We start from the raw sequence: 24230 nt of genomic DNA, 5'->3' as shown, positions 1-24230 counted from the left end.
GGAGATGAGCACTGCCCCCTGGAGTAGGGAATGACTAGCATATATGCGCGAGGGTAACCTTTACTTTTACTTCCAATTTCTGGAAACAATGGGTTTGTTGTGTTTGTGTTGTGACTGTTTCTTTAAAGTTTTGTATCCATTTTATTATGCCTTTTTAAAAATTTGTCCTGTCTCCATGTCCTATGAGTAAGAGTTTATATGTGGATTTTTTTTTTTAAGTAGACAAGTGTAGGATTACACTTTCAGCTTTTTGGAGGCTCTCTGAAGCATTTAAAATGAGCAAGTGAATAATGTATAGGACATTACTCCTTGCTAGCCTCTGGGAATTTTTTTAAAAAGCATGTAGACAAATTATTAAAGCAACTGGAAATAGAAATTCCATCAGAAATCCCAGCAAGTACTAGAGAACACATCAATAGCAGGATTGCTTTGTTTAAAAGGTCATTTGTATTTTGTTCAGTGGGACCTGAAATATGAAGAAGTAGACATCTCCACATTTCTCTTGGCAATATAAGGTAAAGGTAAAGGTTCCCCTCGCACATATGTGCTAGTCGTTCCCAACTCTAGGTGGCGGTTCTCATCTCCGTTTTAAAGCTGAAGAGCCAGCGCTGTCCGAAGATGTTTTATTGATTTATTACCGGTCACTCTCTGAATCGCCCTTGGTTAACTAGGATGGGGCAGAACGTGTCCCCCCTCATCGTTTCCGCTAATCGAGGGATATAGAAAACCACAGACTTTTTACGCTACGTGATGGGAGAGATCATGGAAAGTCAGAATTATCTTAACACTGAACTGTAAGTTTGCTATTAAGAATGCCTGATAATAAACTTGATCAAAAGAACGTCCTAAGCATGGAGTTTAGCTGCCTGCCTCGGGCAACCACTACGACGCCGAGGCAGAACCGCAACCGTCATAAATATGAACCGGTTGCCAAGCACCTGAATTTTGATCACATGACCACAGGGATGCTGCAACGGTCGTAAGTGTGAAAAAGATCATAAGTGACTTCTTTCAATGTTGATGTGTTCTGACCCCCTCCTCCATCCAGTAATGAATCCCGAGACAAGTTTAACTGGAACGTCAGCACTTTATTAGCAAGAAACCAAAACCTCGGTGGCTGAAAGCCAAGATTAACAAACAGATAAGAACCTTGGCAGCAACTCAGACTTCGACAGATAACAGCTTCTCCTGCGTTAGGAATGACGTTGAATCCTGCAAAACCAGGTTCTTCCCAGTCTCTCTGTAAATGCTATCTTGAGAGGAGCCTAATTACAATCACCTGGGTCCAATTATCTTTGGTAACTGTGTAGCTGCTCTCTACGTCGATCTGCCCACCAGGAACAACTCCCTTGGCTCCTCCCCACTGCTCCAATGCTCAGGCGCCTCCTGTTGGCCAACCAGCCTCTCTGCGCCCTGCTCAGAGTCAGAACCGTGTCCAGGGTCCTCCACATCCTCCATAGCCGACTCATAGGGCCCCTCGCTGTTGGAGTCTGGCGGCAGCTCCAACGGCTCCTGCTGGGCCACAACACTGATGTAACTTCGTTCCAATGGTCACTAAACAAATGATTGTAAGTCAAGGACTATGTTTAATCATTGAATATGCTCAGCCATCACTAAACTGCTTCACGAGAGCAAGGAAACCAACAATATCCTAAGCATTTTTTGAATCCCTGTAGACCCTGGCCTTAAGAGTGGAAATGCAGGCAGGGCCCAGTTGATTGCTTGGGATGGATTCAAGCATAGCAATCAACAGTGGTATGGAATTAGTCTCCTCTTCCTGTCTGAAATATTTGCTCATGAAATCAGGAGGAGTCCGGTAGCCTCTTTTCCAGCTAAGACATTTAATTAAAAAGCTTCTGCTTTCCCATTGGCAAATTTCCCAGATGGTGATAGTCCCTACAGGTTGTCCTTGACCTAAAACTATTTGGGTAGAGATCATTCAAAGTCACTGGGGGTGGGGATTACGACCACTCCTCCCACTTCATAACCATTGCAACATCCCCACAGTCAGGTTATCAGAGTTATGTCCAGGATGTGAGGAGTCTGTAGATATTTTCATAGCTCTCTTTTTGACTCATGCAGTATACATGAGTACTCAATGGAAGGCAGGTTGGAAGCAATTATTTTTTTCTGCAGTTCTAATTATCCTCTGAAGTCTGCGTCTGTCTTGTTTGGTTGCAGAGCCAAACCAGACAGTTATAGAGGTGCAGATGACAGACTCAACAATTCCTCTGTAGAACAGAATCAGCAGCTCTTTGGACAGTCTGAGCTTTCTGAGTTGGTGCAGAAAGAACATTCTTTGTTGTGCTTTTTTGATGACATTTTTGATGTTCGGGAGTTAGCATGAATAACGAAACATCTCCATTTAATAAACTTTGGTCTAGTTGCCATATTTAACCCTTTTAGATATTAACAGGCTATATAGGAAATTTAGGTTTTAGATCCAGAACGAGATTCTTAATCCAGAGTTATGCACTTTTGATTCTTAATCCAGAATTAGGCACATTTGATTCTTAATCCAGAGTTATGCACTTTTGATTCTTAATCCAGAGTTATGCACTTTTGGTTCTTGTCAAATCTTTGAGGAAGACAGATCAGAAGGAGACAGCAAAAGAAATCCATAGGAATTAGTGAGACTCTTCAGCTTTTTAATGTTTCTCTCTCCTCTATCCAGGTGAGTTTTTCGTTCACCTGCTCCTGTCTTTCTGGGCTAAGCTGATGTTTTTGTGATGGTGCTTTAAACTTTCTTCAAAGTCTCAGTACCTTTCTACAGTTGCTGATGTAATACGTAATTTCTTTGTTGATTCCTATTTCTATAGTCCCTGGTCTATGGATGCCTGTTTCTTTTTATGGGGTTCAAATTTTAAATGTAATTAATTAGTTTAAATTTTTAATAATTAAAAATAAAGTCCAAGTACAGAGAGCACAGGAGAATCTGGAAAGCTGTTAATAAGAATTTGATATGCAAACATTATTTTCTCTCTAACTTTTCTGTACAATCCATGCAGGACAGAATTAGTCAATAACTTGCTCCTGGAGCTTATTGGTTTTTCAGAGATTTCACCCAATAAAACAGAATAACAGGGTTGGGGGGGACCTTGGAGATCTTTTAGCCCCTGCTCCAGATGTGGTATTCAGCCAGTTCTGACAGGTTCTGGAGAACCGGTAGCAGAAATTTTGAGTAGTTTGGAGAACCGGCAAATAGGCTGGCCCCACCTACGCTGCCTCCCAGCCGATCTTTTGTTGCCCTGAACAGGAGAACAGAGCTGGAAAGCAGGTGTAGGAAGTTACCACCCAGCTCTCCCAGAAAAATGAAATATCCTATGAAATATTGAAAAGGCAGAATATTTCTCTGGATGTGAAAGGGAAGAAACAGAATAGCTTCCTGTAGCTTCCTGCCCATCCCCCTTTGTCAATGGGCCATTAAGAAGGCCAAGCTAGTCCCTTTACATAATGAAGACTTCTCCACTTCAGCTACAGGGGATGGGATTAAGGTACTTTACCCAACTCACCACATGGCATCTGAGAACTCAACCAAACCTGGATTCAAAACACAGCCTAGAGAGTTGCCCCTGCATGGCCCCATGGGAGTCTGACAACCAATCAGAATACACTTCTTACACAGGAACAGGAAACAGAGAGGTGGGACTGAACAGGTTATAAAAAGCCTAGCAAGCCCCTCCCTCACCCCTTCTCTTCTTCTCCACCAACATTGAAGCATGTGATCACCTTTTCTGTTCAGCGCTCAAGCCATGTGGTCCTGTCCACCAATAAACCATCTTTCCAAGCAGCCTCCATGTCTCCAGTGTCTTTTTCCCCACTTGGAGCCGAACCCAGAAGGACATTTCTTTCATCACAGGTTAGTGGGGTGAGGAGGGAATGGGGATTTTGCAGTATCCTTCCCTGCCATGCCCACAAAGCCACACCGTGCCCATCAAGCCACGGCCACAGAACCAGTAGTAAAAAAAAATTGAATCCCACCACTGCCCTGCTCAAATAGGAAAAAAAAATGCCTGTCTAATATCTTCTTAAAAGCCTCCAGTGATGGAACACCCACAAGTTCTAAAAGCAAGCCGTTCCTCTGGTTAATTCTTCTCACTGTTAGGAAGTTTCTCCTTAGTTCTAAGTTGCTTCTCTCGCCCTGATTAGTTTCAATCCATTACTTCTTGTCCTGCCTTCATAAACAGGAAACTATATTTATTTACGTGAATGAAACCTGCCACCTAGTGGCAAGCAAGGAAGAAAAAAAACAAAACCAAGGGCACTTGAATTATGTAAATTATTTTACAATACGATTACGGAAAATCTCAGAGATCATTATTTGCCTTTGTTCACTTGCTTGTTTCTTACACAATTGTTCTATGCACAAGTCCTAAGTCTACATAGTTTACAGCCTCTAATAACAAGATAAAAAGACAGAAAATAAAGTAAACAGAACAATTAATCACTGGAATGACTTGTCTCTAGAGGTTGTGGGTGCTCCAACACTGGAGATTTTGAAGAAGAGGTTGGATAACCATTTGTTTGAATGCTATAGGGCAGTGTTTCTCAACCTTAGCAACTTGAAGATGTCCGGACTTCAAGTCCCAGAATTCCCCAGCCAGCGAATGCTGGCTGGGGAATTCTGGGAGTTGAAGTCCGGACATCTTCAAGTTGCCAAGGTTGAGAAACACTGCTATAGGGTTTCCTGCCTGAGCAGAAGGTTGGACTAGAAGACCTCCAAGATCTCTTCCAACCCTGTTCTGTTAAAATAAACCCTCCAAATGGGCGCGGATTCCTGAGAATAAGAATGTGAAACACTTAAGATGGGTATATAAGAGAAACAAAGGAAGAACTGCTCACAGACATCCAAATTTTGATCATGTTAACCATGGGGCTCCTGCAATGGTCATAAATGTGAAACACTGTCATAAGTCACTTTTTAGATGCCACTGTAAGCTTTGAATGGTTGTAAGTTGAGGTCTACTTTTACACGATTTTGCTAACACAAGATGTATATTATGAGGACTGTCCAATCATGGACTTATGTTTATTTTGGCAATTGAGTAGATATTCAGGTAAGTTTAGCCAAGACATCTTATTCCCAAATCAACCCCAGTATGATTGATCTACACTGAAATGATCCCCGTTTGTATTTTCACATTAATTGGCATGTATCCAAGGTGATACAAATGCTTACAAATCTTTCCCAAACTTCATTTGGATTTTTCATCCTTACCAAATATGAATAAATTTCTTGAGATAATGGTCTTAGTTATTAATGTCACCATGAGTCAGCAGCTTCGACTGAACAGAACTACGATGCCTATAATTATAGTTTATTTCCAGACAGCTAGATGTCCTGATTCATAGTAGTTTGCGCCCTTAAACTAGATATGCTCATTATTCAAGATTCACAAATCTGAGAAGATATAACAAAATCGTTTCTTTAAATTAGCAAAATCCAGAGTGCTTCCAGGTGGTTGAGATAATTCTTGTTGCTAAACAGAAAACAAAATGCACAGATGGGTACAAGATACTTTGAAGAGGATTTGAATGTTCCAGGTATCATAACTAGAAAGTGATGACAGCTACCTAATTATTAGGTTTACCGAAACTGTTCTGAAAGCCAAATGACATTTGGGCAGTCTGGATCACAGCAAATATAGCCTTCCAAGTCATTTTCCTGGCTCACAATGATGCTTTCTAAGTGCTGAGAGAACATTGTCTAATAAGGCCAAAGGACTGAAAGTCTCGGAGATGCAGAAGCTGGGAGTTGGAAAGCCTTCCTGGAAGAGAACGGTGTGGTGGCAGGCAGCTCTCTTTGGGAATTTCTGCTGCTCTCAGATTTCCTGCTGCTGCTTCTTCTGGGTCTTGGGACGGGGCAGCAGAGAAGTGAGCTTTGGCTAGGGCAGTGATGGCTAACGTTTTCGGTCAAAACTAGAGCATGGGCGTGCATGACTGCATGCATGTGCCGGAACCCGGAAGAGAGCAGGTAGCTGCCGCGCATATGTGCAAGCATGTGGCAGCCAGCTGCTCTTCTGGGTTTCATTGCATGCATGCATGCTGGCCAGCTGATGGCCAGCTGCTTTCTTCTGGGTTTCAGCACACGCATACGCACCGGCCACTGGTTTTTGCGCGGAGACCAGCTGGCTGGCACGCATGTGTGCACTGGAGCCCAGAAGAGAGCAGCTGGTGACGGTGCACGTGTCCATAGAGAGGGCTCCGTGTGCCACCTCTGGCACCCGTATCATTCGCCATCCCGGAGGTAGAGGAAGTGGGCTGGGAGTCTAAGCAAATTTCTTAGTTGGAAAGAGACTACCGTAACTACTTTTTTGAAACGTTCAGCAAAGACTGAGAGAGATGGTGTGCAAGTAAGGAATAAGGAAGGTCTCTGTGCAGGAGGGAGGGATGAAGAGTGGGATGGAGGAGGAAGATAAGGAAGGAGAAAGGGAGGGAGGGTTAGGGGTTAGGGTTTGGGCTAGGGTTAGAAGGAGGGAGGGAGGGGAGGGAAGAATAAGGTGGAGTAAGAAAGTAGATAAGGAATGAGGGAGGGAGGAAGAAGGTAAGGAAGGAGAAAGAAATGGAGGGAGGGAGGAAAAGGTTCAACTAACAAAACGAGAAGAGATGCAAAAATAAAGCAGAAAAAGAGGGGAAGAGAGATTGGTGAGGAAAATGGAAAAGAGGTATAATTTAGATGGAAGTTCTAGACTGTATCATCTTACATATGATCTTGAAAAAAAAATATAGAACAGTGATATGTGTCCTGGTTAATAAAAAGCATTGCCAGCCAAACGACCAACTAACATTCTACTTTCACTACTTTGCCTTGGAGTAAAGTTTTGAAATTATAATTTGCTTAATGACTTATCGTGATACTCTTCATTTTCGATCCACTAGAAAAAATTTATTACGATGCTTCAGTGTTGTGTCTGCTGTATTGATGAACTAGTTCTCGTGGGATGCTTGTGACAATTTAAGCACGTTAAGGTGCTCGTTTTTCTATTCCTTTGGTGGCCTTCAAATTCTTATATTTTGATTTTCATTTTTTCACTTTTTTAAAAAAAACATCTTTTTAATTAGGAAAAAAAAGATGGGATGTGGGCATGCTGGAAAGCAAAGAACGAGCATTCAGCATAATTGTTATTCACAGAAGTGCTTCTGGGCCAACAGACATTCCTGGAAAATAAATGTTGGTTGGCTGAAAACCATGTTTTGTTTGGAAATGTGCCTGCCTGTCAGGAAAAGTAAGAAATTGACGTTGGACTATCATCAAGAGCTAGAAAGGGTGGCAGAGAGAATCGTAACCATTTGCTTTCTGACCTGGCTATCTCTTATCATAGCAACCATTTCTGAATAGGCACTCCTGCCCAATGGCAGCCATTTTGTGAGGGTGTCCACAGGCTCTCAAAATTCCAGATTTATTCACTGGCGTCATAAAGGATGTTTATATAGTGAAAACATTTGACATTCTCCTCCTTACAAGAAGTCATAACATTTAAGTTATAAGACGTGTTTATTACAAAAATAGATATATAGCATTTACAAGATGCAATGATAGTCTGTAGAGCAGGGGGTGTCAAATTAAAGGCCAGGAGGACAGATTTGGCCCGGGGGGGGGGGGGCGTTGCTTAGATCTGGCCCACAGGGCCCCCTTGGAAACAGCAAAGGACTGGCCCGCTGTGCTTCTGCCAGTGAAAAAGGAGCTCGGGACGGCTGCATGTAGGCTCCCCAGCTCCATTTTCACTAGCAGAGGGTTGCAGGAGGCCACTGCAGCTGGAAAAAAAGCTCGGGAGCCCATTTTCCCTGGCAGAGTTGGGCACCCCCAGGCACCCTTGGCACGAGTGACGTCGAGCTTAGGGTAAGGAAAGGAGGGAAGGAGGAAGGAACAGAAGCGAAGAGGAAGAGAGAAATGGAAAGAGCAGAAAGACAGAGAAGGTAGATAGGCAAAAGAAAGGAAGCTGAAAGAATGGAAGGAGGAAGGAAGAGAAAAGGAGGAAGGGAGTGAGTGAGGAAAGAAGACAGGATGGAAGGAGAAAGGAAGGAAGAGAGGGAAAGAGCAGAAGACGGATAAGGTGAAGGTAGATAAGCAAGAGGAACGAAGGAAGAAGTGAGGTGTCTCGAGGAGGGGGGAAACATTTAGTGACCAAAGTTACAATGGCATTGAAAAAAGTGACTGATGACCCTTTTTCACACTTAGCGACCGTTGCGACCCTTTTTCACACTTAGCGACCGTTGCGACCCTTTTTCACACTTAGCGACCATTGCGACCATTTTTCACACTTAGCGACCGTTGCAGCATCCTCATGGTCACGTGATCAAAATTTTGTTTGGCAACAGATTCGTATTTATGCTGGTTTCAGTGTCCTGGGGTGACCTTTTGACAAAATATAAAATTTTTAATCAACCCCCCCCCCCTCCGTCAATGGTGTCTCTCTTTACCAATCTGAAAATCTGGTCACCTTAGTCGAGCTGGCCACGCCCACCCTGGCCACGCCCACCCCGTTCCCCCGAGGTCAAACATAACCCTGATGTGGCCCTCAATGAAATTGAGTTTGACACCCCTGCTATAGAATATCTATTAGTTTTCTAACTCCACTGTAATAACCTGCATTTCTTGTAACTAGGAAGCTTAATTATAGAACAGCATATTATATGCTGTGTATATATTTGATTCTAGTATGAGATTGGGAGAACCTCTCTACTATACAAGTTGTTTTCGACTTGCAACACTTCATTTAGCGACTGATCAAAGTTTCAATGGCAGTGAAAAAATGACTGATTATCGTTTTTCACATGACAGTTGCAGCATCCCCATGATCACATGATCAAAATTTGAATGTTTGGCCACTGGTTCATATTTATGACGTTTGCAATGTCCTGGGGGCGGTCATATAATCAGCTTTTGCGACCTTCTGACAAGCAAAGTCAATGGGGAAGCCTGATTCGCTTAACAACCGTGTTACTAATTTAACAACTGTAGTGACTCCCTTCGCAACTGTGGCGAGAAAGATCGGGAAATGGGGCAAAACTCACTTAACAAATCTCTCCCTTAGCAACATAGATTTTGGGCTCGGATGTGGTCATAAGTCAAGGACTACCTGCCAGCTCTCCAAGTCAGATAAAATCTGTGATTGTAAATCCTCCCTTGAAAGACTTTGCTGGATGTGAATGAGCAGAATTCACAGTAAATTAATAAAAGGTTTTTTTTGTCGGGACAAGGAGTTTGCTTCATGCCCTAAGAGCCGAGGTGGCGCAGTGGGTAGAGTGCAATACTGCAGGCCACTTCAGCTGACTGCTATCTGCAGTTCAGCGGTTCAAATCTCACCGGCTCAGGGTTAACTGAGCCTTCCATCCTTCCGAGGTGGGTAAAATGTGGACCCAGATTGTGGGGGCGATATGCTGACTCTGTAAACCGCTTAGGGAGGGCTGAAAGCCCTATGAAGCGGTATATAAGTCTAACTGCTATTGCTATTATACAACATTTTCCCATATGCAAGAACTTTTCAATTTGCTTTGCAGAAAACAAACATACAGACCTCTATACGGATTTATGAGAAAACAGGTGCATCAGGATGGTGTACAAAATTCCAGTTACGTTGTGATTCACACGATGGACAAGGATCACTACATGCTGAGCAAAGAGTTCTGAGGGACTTTGCTAAGACCAGGCTGACTAGATGGGATGGAAAATGAAACGGAAGTCCTGTTTCTTTTTACTGCGATGCAACAAATCACAACACGGTTTGCTCTCCTGTGCCAAAATCCCAGGGTAACTTCTAAACAGGCGTTGTCTTCTAGACTTTGTTTTGGAACCATGGCAACTTTAAGACGCGTGAATATCAACTCCTGGAATTCCCCAGCCAGTGGGAATTTCCAAATATGCTGCTCGGCTTCAAAGATGAGAAGTTTTTTTTTTTTAATTTGTATGCATTTGCTTGTAATTTTACTAGCTTGATTTTTACATGCACTTTCAGATTTAAGAAAAGTCCTTTCATGTGAATTGGACAACAACAGTTACACTCTTCTTTACCACAATCAATCATTAAGAGCCGAGGTGGCGCAGTGGTTAAATGCAGCACTGCAGGCTACTTCAGCTGACTGCAGTTCTGCAGTTCGGCTGTTCAAATCTCACCGGCTCAGGGTTGACTCAGCCTTCCATCCTTCCGAGGTGGGTAAAATGAGGACCCGGATTGTTGTTGGGGGCAATATGCTGACTCTGTAAACCGCTTAGAGAGGGCTGAAAGCCCTATGAAGCGGTATATAAGTCTAACTGCTATTGCTATTGCTAAGATATCTTCTGTATTGTCTGTAATTGGAAATGACAACACTTCTAATTTGGAATAGCAGTAGACTTATATACCGCTTCATAGGGTTTTCAGCCCTCTCTAAGCGGTTTACAGAGAGTCAGCATATTGCCCCCAACAATCCGGGTCCTCATTTTACCCACCTCGGAAGGATGGAAGGCTGAGTCAACCCTGAGCCGGTGAGATTTGAACCGCTGAACTGCTGATCTAGCAGTAGCCTGCAGTGCTGCATTTAACCACTGCGCCACCTCAGCTCATCTAAGGCAGCGGTTCTCAACCTGTGGGTCGCGACCTCTTTGGGGGTCGAACGACCCTTTCACAAGGGTCGCCTAAGACCATTGGAAAAACACATATTTTCGATGGTTTTAGGAACGGCGTAGACTGAGCTCAAACTACAGCTCCCAGCATCCCCTTCTGAGTCAGGAAAAGAAAGGCTGGGTGTCAGCCGGCCTGCTCCTGCATACATGCACAGTGTGTAAGTGACCTGTGAAAAGGGCCAGTTACATCTGTTGATGCTGTGCAGCTGAAGTTCAACTCCTCTTGAATCTGAGTGGTTTCATTATTCAGAAGTCATAAAATTCTTCACAGTGAGCCTTTCAGACTTTTTATGAAAATCGTCTTTTCTGTCTTTAATCAGATGCAATAATGCGGCAAAATATCTCAATTTGGATTGTTGGATTTTCACTGTGTAGATGCAAATGTGAACTCTTACTAGTGGTTGGACTCAAAATGGGTCTTTAATTAATTACGTTCAATTTGTAATAATGAAAATGCATCCTGCATATCAGATATTTACATTACGATTCATAACAGTAGCAAAATTACAGTTATGAAGTAGCAACGAACATAATTTTATGGTTGGGGGTCACCACAACATGAGGAACTGTATTAAAGGGTCGCGGCATTGGGAAAGTTGAGAACCACTGATCTAATAATAAGAGTTCTGGTTGGATAACAGCTGTTTGAAGCTGTGTTTAACTGCACACTATGCATTGTGTGCTTGATGTTGATCCAACCACAAGTGGCAAATTCGCACTGCACGTTAAGGCACAACAGTATCAAACATTCTGGTTATATTGGGTAATGTTCAATTACAGTTGGCTGCCATTCTGTGCTTTAAATTGTTTTTATTTACTTCTATTTTAAGGTAAAGGTTCCCCTCGGACAAAGGTGCTAGTCGTTCCCGACTCTAGGGGGCGGTGCCAAGGTGGCGCAGTGGTTAAATGCAGCACTGCAGGCTACTGCTAGATCAGCAGTTCAGCGGTTCAAATCTCACCGGCTCAGGGTTGACTCAGCCTTCCATCCTTCCGAGGTGGGTAAAATGAGGACCCAGATTGTTGGGGGCAATATGCTGACTCTCTGTAAACCGCTTAGAGAGGGCTGAAAGCCCTATGAAGCGGTATATAAGTCTACTGCTATTGCTATTGCTATTGCTCATCTCTGTTTCTCCATGGTAATGTGGCTAAACCCCGAAGGCACAGGGAATACTTACCTTCCCATCACTCCCTATTTTTCTACTTGCATTTTTTATGTGCTTTTGAACTGCTAGATTGACAGAAGCTGGGACAAGTAATGGGAGGTCACTGCCGACCTGCCATCTATATGGACCTGGGAAGAAGCTTAATTGGACTGCCCCATTACGTATGTATGTATGTATGTATGTATGTATGTATGTATGTATGTGTATGTGTATGTGTATGTATGTATGTATGTATGTAATGCGGCAGTTCCATTAGGCTTCTTCCCAGGTCCCTTGGAGGTTCACAGATAGAGGGAGCCCTACCACTCCAGCGCCCATTGTTGCCCTGTAAATGGAATGGGGAAACTTTCAACGCGGGTCCAGGCAGAGCATGCGCAGCCACAGCCGGAACGAGAAGGATCAACAACAACAACAACAACAACGGAATAATATTCTGTTATTCTGAAAAAGGCCACCTTGGGTTTTGCCCCCTCCTTCCTCCTCTCCCTCCTCCTCTTGGGAAAGAGGGCGGGGCCTATGTTTGTGACGGACGACGTCGAGGCCCCGCCCCCTCTCGCACGGCAGGGCGTCTGTCGGACGCCGCCGGCGACGTCACTCGTGCCGCTGCCGCAGGTGGCGCGCGCTGGCTGGTCGAGAGGCGGAGGCGGAGGAGGGAGGAGGAGGAGGAGGAAGGAGAGGAGCCGGGCGCAATGGCGGCGCCGGCCACCCCACGCGCAACGGCGACCACGCGGGTGGGATCCCACGCGGCTGGCGGGGAAGCCGAAGCCAGCAGCGGCCGCTAGAAGCATCCGGCAATCCGCCGTCGCTGCCGCCGCCGCCGCCGTCATCCCCTTTCTCTACCTCTTCCCCGCCAGCCGCCCAGAGACGGACAGGAGGCGGCGGGGACTCGGGGATGGCGGCCCCGGGCCCCCTTCAGCCGCCGCCAGAGCTGCTGGGCCCGCGGCTCCGGGTAGCCGCGGAGGTGATGCTGCGGGTGCCCACCCTCTTCCTCATCGACACCATCTTCAACTCGCCCCCGATCTTCCCCGGGGATTCCTTCTTGGCCGGCTTCCTAGGAGGGCTCCTGCGGCTGCTGGGTGAGCTCTTCTCCGGGCCGGCTTCCTGGAAGTGGGAGGGGGGAGGTGTCACCCTGAATGCCCCCCCCTTCGCATCTGTCCTCCCCCCCCCCATCTCAATTTCCTCTATCCCTTGTGAACATGGGCACCCTTGCTGGCCCTCCTCCCCTTTTCACTAGGGGAGGGGTACAGAAAGACCCCCTCCCCACTTCTCTTCCCCCCATCTGAATGCCCCCCTATCTGTCCTCCCCTGCCATCTCAATTTCCTCTATCCCTTGTGAACATGGGCACCCTTGTTGGCCCTCCTCCCCTTTTCACTAGGGGAGGGGTACAGAAAGACCCCCCCCACTTCTCTTCCCCCCCATCTGAATGCCCCCCTATCTGTCCTCCCCTGCCATCTCAATTTCCACTGCCCCGTGTGAACATGGGCACCGTTCTCCCTTTTCACTGGGGCACCACTTCTTCCCCCCCCCCCCACATCTCAATTTCCTCGTCCCTAGCCACCCTTGCTGGCCCTCCTCCCCTTTTTACTGGGGCAGAGGAGGGGGCCGAGAACCCCCTTGCAGTCTTGCAGAAACCCCCCTCCCCACTTCTCTTCTTCCCCCTCCCCCTTCGCACCTTCGGCCTGGTTGGCGCCAGCATCCCCCCCCCCTTGCATTTCCCCATTCCCAGCGTCCCTAAAAATAGGTGTGGAAACAGCAGTGGACAAACAAGCCAGGCGGACTGTCAAGGGTTCAGCCTTTTGTGATTGTGAATGTCAAGGACGCTCAGAGGATGACAACCCCAGGGAGCCTCATCTTTGACATATCCGGGGTGGACGTGGCTTGCATTTAACCACCTTTTTCTTAAGCAACTCAGATCTCCCTATAGTCACTTTTTGGGACGCTTCCGTTTTTGGGTTTGTTTTTAACTAAAGGAGGATACACAGTTATGGCTGGCGAAGGGTGGCTGAGGCCTGAAACACTTTTAACATGTAGATGTGTTGTGTCTTGGTTATGGTTTTATTGGCCAAGGAGGAAGAGGAAGTGGCATTATAAATCTCATCCGTATATGTAATTTGTACCATTAAGGAAGCTTTGTCACAAGAGGTTCGAAACAAATTGTGGGGTAAATGATATACGCTTGGGTTCGTTATTTGGTCCTAATTTTTGTTAGGAGCACAGTGTAAATGAGTAGTTTCCCTGGTGAATTGGGCAGGTGGTTATTTCCTTGAAAGGATTAGGAATATCTGTAAAGCCTTTGTAAGAGGCTGTGAGTAAGGAAAAATGGATGCAGCTTCTGTTGATAATTCAATTTAATATAGGCTTCATGTAACAGAAAAGTTCCAAAGGTAAATACAAGAAGCTTCTCATTTGCTCCTTTTTTTTCCTTTTTAATTAATTTAATATGAATAACCTGAGATTGAGTATTTGAGAACTGATACTTGTTTTTTTTAGAAGGCAAAGATTGTGGATAGTTACATAAGGAAATAGAAAGGCATAATTGTTTACTCCAGTGTTTTTCAACCTTTTTTGTGCAAAGGCACACTTTTTTCATGAAAAAAATCACGAGGCACACCACCATTAGAAAATGTTAAAAAAAATTAACTCTGTGCCTATATTGACTATAAAGTAATTTTCCCATGGCACACCTTACACTATGTCACGGCACACTAGTGTGCCGCGGCACAGTGGTTGAAAAACACTGGTTTACTCCACAAAATATTCTTACCCTGACTTTGTTTGAGTTAGGGGATTGATTTATTCTCCGAAGCCCCAGAGGGGAGGATCAAAAGTAAAGGGGGGAAAGCTTCTTAGAATCAAATTTAGAATTAGGGAACAATTAATCAGCAGATTAGTTTGCCTCCCGGAATTGTGGGTCTTCCATCAATGGAGGTTTTCAAAAATAGACTGCACAATTATTTAACCCTCATGGTATAAGATCTCCTGCCTTGTGTAGGGGCTGGGATCAGAAGACCTCCAAGGTCCCTTCCAGCTCTACAATGTTCTAAATATGCCTTATAGTGAATTAGGTGGAATCAAACCACTGCATGTCTTTTACATTACAAACTATCCAGTTCTGTTCAGAAGTACCATCTGTGATTCTTTGGGACTGTTATGTTCAGTGGGTTGCAGTTGTGTTTGAATGTGAACTATGTGTCAGTAAGAGGTCTTATTGCAAAACTGAAGCATGTTTTGCTACCTCTGAAATGAAGAGGGCGGGACTGAAGCATGACTAGCTTTCTCCGTATTTAGATCATGATCTATAAACTAACCGTGGCAAGTTTTGTTGCTGAAACTTCAACTTGTGGAAACGAAAGCCAGACTGCATTTAGGTATTGCAGTTAAGTCTTCATTTGATCACTTGTTCAGCGGCCGTTTGAAGTTGCGGTGGGGCCGAATAAATGTTACTAAGGGCCAGTCCCCTGCAAGATCACATGGTCAAAATTTGGGCACTTGGCAGCCCACCCACACTTAACAATCATAGGGATATTTCAATTCCCCCACCACCACCTATCTGACCTCCAACACTTTTGACTGCCCTGCTGTCCCCCAGCAGACCTTCACTATCTTACTCTGCTGATGTACCTGGCTTGGATCTTCCCAAGCCAGCTGCTGCTGTTCAATAACTTCTTGAGGCCGACACCCACAGCCCTCTCCAGATCTCACATGGCCTTTTTGCTAGGCTTCAGAAGATACCGCAACCTCACCAGAAGGCCATGTATGACTAGGAGAGGACATGTGGTTCTTGGAGAAGGCTTCACGCTTCCTCAGAAAGAAAGGGCCAGGTTAGGCACACATCAGAAGCAGGAAGAAGAAGGTGGCAAAAGTTAGCTGGGAGATGAAGGGCAGCCAGAGTGGCTGGCAGTGGTAGAGGCTGGAACCACCAGTGGTGGTCGTGGTGGTGGGGCTGAAGTAGAAGGTCAGTGACAGTGACAGGTAAGACTGTTGGACCTTTACTTGAACCCCAGCATTGCAGGTACCGCCATCGCTGTGAGGAATGCCAAAAGGGCAGAGATGGCCTTACTGAGGCTCAAGACTGGGGCGGTCCAAGCTGGGAATGGGTAGGATCAGGTTAGGTCTTTGCCTAATGACTGGATGGGATTCAACAGCAATGGGGACTGCTATGATTGTTAGTTCCCCATTGCTGTGGTTGTGTAACGTGCTGTATGACAGCATTGCTTAGCAGTGGATATTCCAGTCCCAATTATTATTAATTGAAGGCTACTGTATCTAATTATGGATGTTTCAGCAGCTTTGATTTGGATGTGTTATCCCTGGACTTTATTAACCAGTTGTAAAAGACACTGCGGAATTAAATTGGAATGTTTGGGTTCCAGTAGTCTTTGACTTACGACCATTCAAAGTTACGATGGACCCCACCCCACCAAAAAGATACCATATTTTTCGGAGTATAAGATGCACCTTTTCGCCCCTAAAAGAGGGTGAAAATTGGGGTGCATCTTATACACTGAATGTAGCTCCACCCACCCACCGGTCCCCATCTTTGGCCTCCATCTTCCAGCAATTTACCTTGCAGCAAATGAGAAACATGGGGCTTGCGGAGGTGGCAATAGGCTATGGCAGGGTCGGCAAACACTCAGAGAGCCATTGGACCCATTTCCCACAGAAAAGAAAACACCGGGAGCCACAAAGGTCCTAATCGGAAGCCCGGTGTTCAATTCTGGAGCTGACCAGAAGTTCAGTTCCCCCACCATAGAGTCTCCTCCTAGCGCAGTGTACTTTTTCCTCTACCTGTCATAACCGAAAGCCCTATCAATTGTGGAGACAACTGGAAAACCCTCTCCTTGCCATAGAGTCTTCTCCTGGCGCACTGTGCTGCTCCCCCCCCCCACACACATACTGGAAGCTCTTCTCAAAATTGTGGCACCGACCGGTGACAGAGCCACAGCAGAGGGTGGAAAGAGCCACATGCAGCTGCAGAGCCGCAGTTTGCTGACCCCTGCTCTAGTATTCAAATTCTTTCTCAGGTATCTTTTTGGAACATAAACGTGTTCTGGTAGTTTCAATAGATACATGAAAGGCAAGTTTAAAGCGAAAATGGAAATGCCTCCTTCTGAAGCAAGATCCAGATTTTCATCTGCAATTGGGTGTTAGGAAATCATGTTCTTTCTCTTCAAGGCTTATAGGAAATCTGAGTATGTTGCCAAGCCTTGCCCTGTTACAGCAGAGTGGATTGCAAAACTCTTGTAGAAATATATTCTTCCTGCTTAGTCCTGAACCTGTATAAGTTTATAATTGCCATGTTTTTCTTTCTCTTTTAGTTCTTTTCTTAGATTTGTTTTTTATGTAAAATCTTAATCCTCAGTAACCATAAATAAAAGAAAAATCAACATGTAAGTGAAAGTTATTTTAAGTGAGAAGAGGCACTTCCTTCTTTTCATTTTCCAACTCTCATATCCTATGTTCTAGTTTTATAAATGTTTAGTAGTACAGAGATAGATGACTAATCAAAATTAAGGAAAATATATAAAAAGAAGCAGTGGAAAGAGTTAGAAAAAGAAAAGTAAGAAAAATGTGTCTAAAAGATTACAGTCACTTCCCTCCCTCTAGATAAAGTCTAAACAATTTCACTAACTTAACACCTTCGCTAATATTTTTAAAAATATATCTTCTTTCCATATCTTTTGAATGATCAAATTGTAAAAACTCATACAATATTAATCCGTAAAAGTCCAGCTACCAAAAATAGTAACATATATATTTTAATCTTAAATAAGTCCATGTTACAATCTAATTTATTACTTTCTCTAAGAAATTGTAGGAAGAATAAAAGTCCCTATGACACACACAGGGACGCGGTGGGTCAGTGGCTAAGACACTGAGCTTGTCGATCAGAAAGGTCAGCAGTTCAGCAGTTCGAATCCCTAGCGCCACGTAACGGAGTGAGCTCCAGTTACTTGTCCCTTCTGCCAACCTAACGTTCGAAAGCACGTAAAAATGCAAGTAGAAAAATAGGGACCACCTTTGGTGGGAAGGTAACAGTGTTCTGTGCGCCTTTGGGGTTCAGTCAGGCTGGCCACATGACCATGGAGACGTCTTCAGACAGCACTGGTGGTTCAGCTTTGAAACGGAGATGAGCACCGCCCCCTAGAGTTGGGAATGACTAGCACATGTGTGCGAGGGAAACCTTTACCTTTATCACACACACACACACACACACACACACACTTTTAACCAGGTCAAACAATCACCCCAACCGTCTCTCATCTACCTGCAACTTTAAATAAAGAGACAAAGAAATATTTTTACTAGCATTGTTAGTTGGGCTTCAATTGATTAAGCCTGGTCTCTCCAGGAAGTCAGCAAGAGCTAATAAGGAAACATGAAAGGAATCCCCTCAAGATAGGGGGCATCTTTTATCAAAATACTGCACCCTGATACCAGATCCTCATAAAATTCCAAACTAAGAAAGAAATCTGTGATCGCTCATCCCACAAGGCAAGAAACAACAATACCCCTACCGCAACTTCATACATCCCCCAGGACAGGAATTCCTCAATTTAAACGTTTAACATACTTCATATCAAAGCCTATTACTTCACGATCAAAATTCATTGTTACTATAAGTAGTACCACTCTCCGTGTTCTAATTCAGTAGCCCACTTTTCATCAGCTGAAATGTGTGTCTTGTGTTTCTGCTGTCAAAATAAATGCCACCTCCATTTCAAGCTGGCATCCTTGGATCATTTACCCAGCTATGGAACGAACCAGTTTTTGTTCTAATAAAATCAAGGGGAAGACATCCCCCCGCCCTCCCAAATTTTAAAAAGATCTTTAAAGCCGTGACGTCATTGATTCTCTCCCATCTTGGTTGTTTTCTTGCAGATATTTCATTACCAAACCTGATAACATCACTGGTGATGTTACCTAGTTTGGTAATGAAACGTCATCAAACAGACAACCAAACTCAGAGAGTACCAAGGATCCCATAATCCTGAGCTACAAATATTCTCTTCTACTGATCTTTCAAGCATCATTGTTTTCAGTTCTGCTCAAAAACAAATCCCATTAATAACTACAAGAAATCACAGCATATCTATTTTAACCTTGGTCAAATTATTTCACTCTATAATCATTCTGTTTACTTTTTAAAAGCTTGATTTTTTAATCCCATCAAATTCCAGAAATGGTTTTCTTATTATTTTCTCCTCTTCTTTCAGGAACAGCTTCAGCAGTTCACTAGTTTAACATGTCCCTTTTTATAAATCCAAGATAAGAAAGCTTTCCAAACCATTTATTATTTTTATCCTCTTTTGATTACAGTATACAGACATCGGCTGGCTTCATTTGTAAATCCCTTGTGTCATCCTTTTCCATGTCACTCTTATATTCTGGCATTTTAAAATCCATTTTTAGATTCACAGCATCTTTTTCCATGTCACTTTTGCAATCTGGCATGTTTTTAAAAGTCTAAATCCACATTCAGATCAGCTCAGTCTCTGTTTATCTAATAAAATCTGCTCTTCTGTATCCTCCTTTATACATATACATATACACATACACACACACACACACACACACATACACATATATATGTTGTATTTGTGCTGATAACAACAAACGTCAACAAACAATTAATGTAACAAAAAGGCAACAAATGTAACAAAAAGGCAACAATAAAAATATTGGGTTTCTGTCTGGATGGTCTCTTGTGACGAGCCGAAGGACAGAGAATGGAAGTTGTGATCTTCCTCCCATATTTGGGCATACCGGGGGTTGTAAATCTAAATAGATACACACACGCACACACACACACACACACACACACACACCCCTATATATCATACAATCTTGTAAGTAGTTTCTCAGTACATTGTTCCCAAACAGCTCTAATTTCTTCTACAGTTTAGTAGTATTGCTTCATTGTATTAATGGGTCACTTTTCCTTTAATTTTACTTAATTCTCTCTGGTTCCTTCTAGACAGTCTTCAGAGTCACCTCTTACAATCGGTTTATTTTCCAACCAGGAAAAGAAATACAGGAGTATTTCCTACAATTAATTTCAAAGTCTTTGTGTAGGTTTTTTTAAATTAAATACCCTTGAGAAAATATTCAAGTCCACCTAGTCCCTTAACTTCCCACATTCTAGTCCTCCTTTTCTGTTTTACAAAAATTAAATCTTTTCTTTTAAATCCTTAGGTTTACAAAGCACTTCTTTCATCCCGGGTAGAAGGAGATTCCCCCAGCACATTAAAACATGTCCTTCAGAAAGTAGGATAAATAGGAAGAGACCTTGGAGGTCTTGTGGTCCAGCCCCCTGCCTATGGCAGGAGATCCTATACCGTTCTGAACAAATGGTTGACCAGTCTGTTCTTGAAAACCTCCAGCAATGGAGCTCTCACAACTTCTGGAGGCAAGCTGTTTGCTGATAAACTCTCGCCCTCAGGAAATTTCTTCTTAGTTTTAGATTGGTTCTCTCTCTGATAAGCTTCCACTCTTTGCTTCTTGTCCTGCCCTCAGGTGCTTTGGAGAGTAAGTTGGCCCCCTCTTCTCTGTGACAGCCCCTCCACTACTGGAAGACTATCCTGTCACCCCTAATCCTTCTCTTTTTTAGACTTAAGACATACATAGTTCCCTCAGTTGTTCATCATATGGTCTACCACAGGGGTCAACAAACTGCGGCTCTGGAGCCGCCTGTGGCTCTTTCCTCCCTCTGCTGCGGCTCCGTCACCGGTCGGCGCCACAATTTTAAGAGGAGCTTTGGTGGGGGGTGCGGGAGAGAGAAGCACAGTCCGCCAGGAGAAGATTCTATGGCAAGGGGACGGTTTTCCAGTTGTCTCCACAATTGATAGGGCTGTCGGTTATGACAGGTAGAGGAAAAAGTATGCTAGGAGCAGACTCTATGTTGGGGGAAACTGAACTTCCGGTCAGCTCCAGAATTGAATAGGGGGCTTCCAGTTAGGACCTTTGTGGCTCCCGGTGTTTCTTTTCTGTGGGAAACGGGTCCAAATGGCTCTTTGAGTGTTTAAGTTTGCTGACCCCTGGTCTATCATATAGAAGGTTCTTAACTTCTAGTAAATCAGTAACAAACAACGTCCAGTAACAAACAACAAACAATTAATTAAGGAAATGGGTGAATCCATTATCTGAAGGCTCTGGACTGTGGCCTAGGCAAGATGTTTCCCTCCTCTGTTCCCAGAACCAAAGATAGTTATTTTTACAATCACTTTGCAAGGAGATTCTGCATGGAGCAAATTCTTGTGTCTGATCTCTTTGATTTGGAGAGTAGTTCTGAGGTAGATTATAACCAGATTATAAAAAGGAAATGCTTTAGTAATTTGACATGCCCGATGGCCTACTGAACGCACATAAAAAGTGTTGTATATGTAAATTTATAGACATAATAAAGCTGGGAAACAAATCTACACATGTCTGCCCCACAAAAATATATAGAATCTGTTGAGAGTAGCAGGCAATTGACAGGATGCAGTATGAATCACGGTATAATTACTGCCTTGGACGATTCGTTCCCATTTTCTATTTACCTTTCTGTAGAATCATAAAAGTGTCCTGTGTTTTGTATAATGCATTATAGCAGCCTGTCTATATTGACTGATTTGTACAAGATTTGTCAGGTTTTTTTTTTTAAAAAAAAATCCGTTTAACTTAGGCATCATCTGATTCCCAATTTACTCTGGACAAGTTCAGTTTGGACAAAAAGAGGTCCCAGATTCAAACTCCTGAACTGTTTGCTTCTATCTCATTGTTACCACAGCATTGGACTTGTTGGATAGGGGTATCACAGCGGAATACATGTAATTACTGTACTTAACAGCTGCCCTACTCTTGTTGTTCAGTCAGTATCATAGCATGCTTTTGAGTTGTTTGGAGAGAGCCCATACATAATTTAAGATTCTGGTCTGTTGGGATTTGCTTCCCTGTTTGTTCAACGTGAATTAAGTGTTCACTAACTGAATAATTACTGTTGAAAAAAAAGCACACGTTAAGCTTAACTACTACTTTCCATTTTTTCCCTCTGCAGGAGTCTTGGCATCCAGCGTTGTCCTGATTCTGTCACAACGATCGCTTTTCAAGTTTTATATGATCAGCTGTGCTTTCCTGTTAGCTGCAACGTCAGTGTTGGTGAACTATTACGCTTTTTTGCACATCAACTTCCACAGTGCCTATTACACAACACCTTTTGGAGTTCAGCTCCTTCCTCATAAAGGACCTACCTTATGGATGGCACTCTCCGTTCTTCAGCTTGCCTTTGGGATTGGTTATGTCACTCTCTTAAATATCGAATCCATCTATTCTCAGCTCATCGTCTTGGATTTATTGCTTCCCATCGCAGGCTTGATCTTCGACCTACCGTTACACTTCAGGCAGATTTTAGTCTTTGCATCAGGTTCCATTTTGACGTTACACAGCTTGGTTATTTTATTTACTAAAATGAAATGGGTCTACTACTCCACAAGGTATGTTTATCTCCTCATAAGGCATATGTATCGCATTTACGGATTACAGTTGTTGCTGGAAGACACGTGGAAAAGGATCCGCTTTCCAGACGTGCTGCGGATTTTTTGGCTATCGAGACTGGCAATTCAAGCTGCTGTGCTGCTGTACGTTATTAAAGCAGCCGAAACGGACCCGAGCATGAAATTCTACATGATTTCTTCGGAGAGTTTCTGGGAATTACTTTGCAGCCTTATCATCAGCGGATGCGATTCCACGTTAACCGTGTTAGGTATGAGTGCTGTAATTTCATCTGTGGCTCACTATCTGGGGCTGGGTATTTTGGCCTTTATTGGGTCCACAGATGAAGACGATAGGAGGCTCGGTTTTGTGGCACCGGTCTTATTTTTTATTTTAGCCCTCCAGACTGGATTAAGTGGGCTAAAGCCAGAGGAGAGACTGGTCCGCTTAAGTCGAAACATGTGCCTTTTGCTGACGGCAGTCCTGCATTTTATCCACGGGATGACCGACCCTGTGCTCATGTCTCTGAGTGCCTCCCACGTCTCCTCGCTTCGCAGGCACTTCCCCGTGCTTCTTGTCTCCGCTTGCCTCTTCCTCCTCCCGATTTTGCTTAGCTACATCCTCTGGCATCACTATGCACTAAATACGTGGCTGTTTGCCGTGACAGCCTTCTGCGTGGAGCTCTGCCTCAAGGTCATTGTCTCTATCACTGTATACATACTGTTCATGATCGACGGCTACTATAATGTTTTATGGGAAAAGCTGGACGATTATGTCTACTATGTTAGATCATCAGGCAATATCATTGAATTTATATTTGGAGTAATAATGTTCGGCAACGGTGCTTACACCATGGTCTTTGAATCAGGAAGCAAAATCCGGGCCTGTATGATGTGCCTGCATGCCTATTTCAACATTTACCTGCAAGCAAAGAACGGCTGGAAAACGTTCATCAATCGTAGGATGGCTGTGAAAAAGATCAACTCCCTTCCGGAGATCAAAGGGGAGCGATTGCAGGAGATAGACGATGTGTGCGCCATCTGCTATCATGAATTCACCACGTCCGCCCGCATTACTCCGTGTAACCATTACTTCCATGCGCTTTGCCTTCGGAAATGGCTCTATATCCAGGAGACGTGTCCCATGTGCCATCAAAAAGTTGACATCGATGAGAAGGAGAACCCCAATCTCTCCAACAATAACGCCTTCGTAGCCCCCGATGACAATGACCCCGATGAAAATCCCGCCCAGGGAGGAGAACAAGAAGCTCCTGCTGAAGATGAACTTAACGACGAGAGTACAGAGAGCGAAGAAGAGACAGAGAGCTCGACTCAGTCCAGTGCCGCAGTACCCGAACAGCCCTCTGAACACCAATCCTGACCCTGTGCTCGAATTAAAATGGCAAATCCCCGAACCCTGCGGGTGTTTGTGGAGTTCAGCATTGGAATAAAAGCTTCACTTCGTCAACTAAGCACAAGAACACAATGTCCAAAATTGTTGAATCTGTGAATGAGTTGTCATTTTACTGTGATGTGCTACTGTAAATATGGCTGGTATTAATGCTGGTCTCTTTTGCGACCACTTTAAAACTTTATGTACATTATTGTACATGGAATAAAATGTTTTCACCTATTTTTTTAAGACGTCGAACAAAACACTCCTTAATTAATATAAAATTACAGTGTGTACGTTATATCCAAAACCTCTCACGTTTTGATAGTTTAAAAGCCAGGGGCTTTTAAGATAAGAATTGAACGCCATATAAAGAGGGACGTTTCAATCCTTCTTCATTTTAATCCTGGACAAAAATTTAACATGTTCTGTTTAAAACCATAACACAACATCATTTCTACTTTAACAATTAAAAATGAAAGCTTAGGTTTCCTTAAAAGATACCATTCCTTCTAGTATTTATTTATAGAAGAAAACATAACCTTGGGAAATGAAGGAAATAACATTTATTTATGGAACTCTTGTTATAACTTTTTAA

General features: G+C 43.7%; 1 protein-coding gene and 1 long non-coding RNA gene across 2 annotated transcripts; both read left to right on the top strand.

The window, feature by feature from the left end:
* Nucleotides 1–3768: 3768 nt before the first annotated feature.
* LOC148049131 (uncharacterized) lies at nt 3769–9879 on the top strand. The gene is made up of 2 exons (XR_015695378.1): nt 3769–3859; nt 9502–9879. It is a non-coding gene; the product is annotated as an uncharacterized LOC148049131 (long non-coding RNA).
* A 2539-nt stretch (nt 9880–12418) lies between these two features.
* RNF139 (ring finger protein 139) lies at nt 12419–23873 on the top strand. The gene is made up of 2 exons (XM_087706706.1): nt 12419–12842; nt 21807–23873. The coding sequence occupies exons 1-2, from the start codon at nt 12659–12661 to the stop codon at nt 23618–23620; spliced, it is 1998 nt and encodes a 665-aa protein (XP_087562832.1). The 5' UTR covers nt 12419–12658; the 3' UTR covers nt 23621–23873.
* The last annotated feature ends 357 nt before the right edge of the window (nt 23874–24230 follow it).

This window comes from Thamnophis sirtalis, unplaced genomic scaffold (genome assembly GCF_051295495.1).
Source record: "Thamnophis sirtalis isolate CommonGarterSnake01/CBP01778 unplaced genomic scaffold, rThaSir2_p1.2 scaffold_2, whole genome shotgun sequence".
Taxonomy (NCBI): Eukaryota; Metazoa; Chordata; class Lepidosauria; order Squamata; family Natricidae; genus Thamnophis; species Thamnophis sirtalis.
This window is presented reverse-complemented; position numbering and strand designations above follow the sequence as displayed.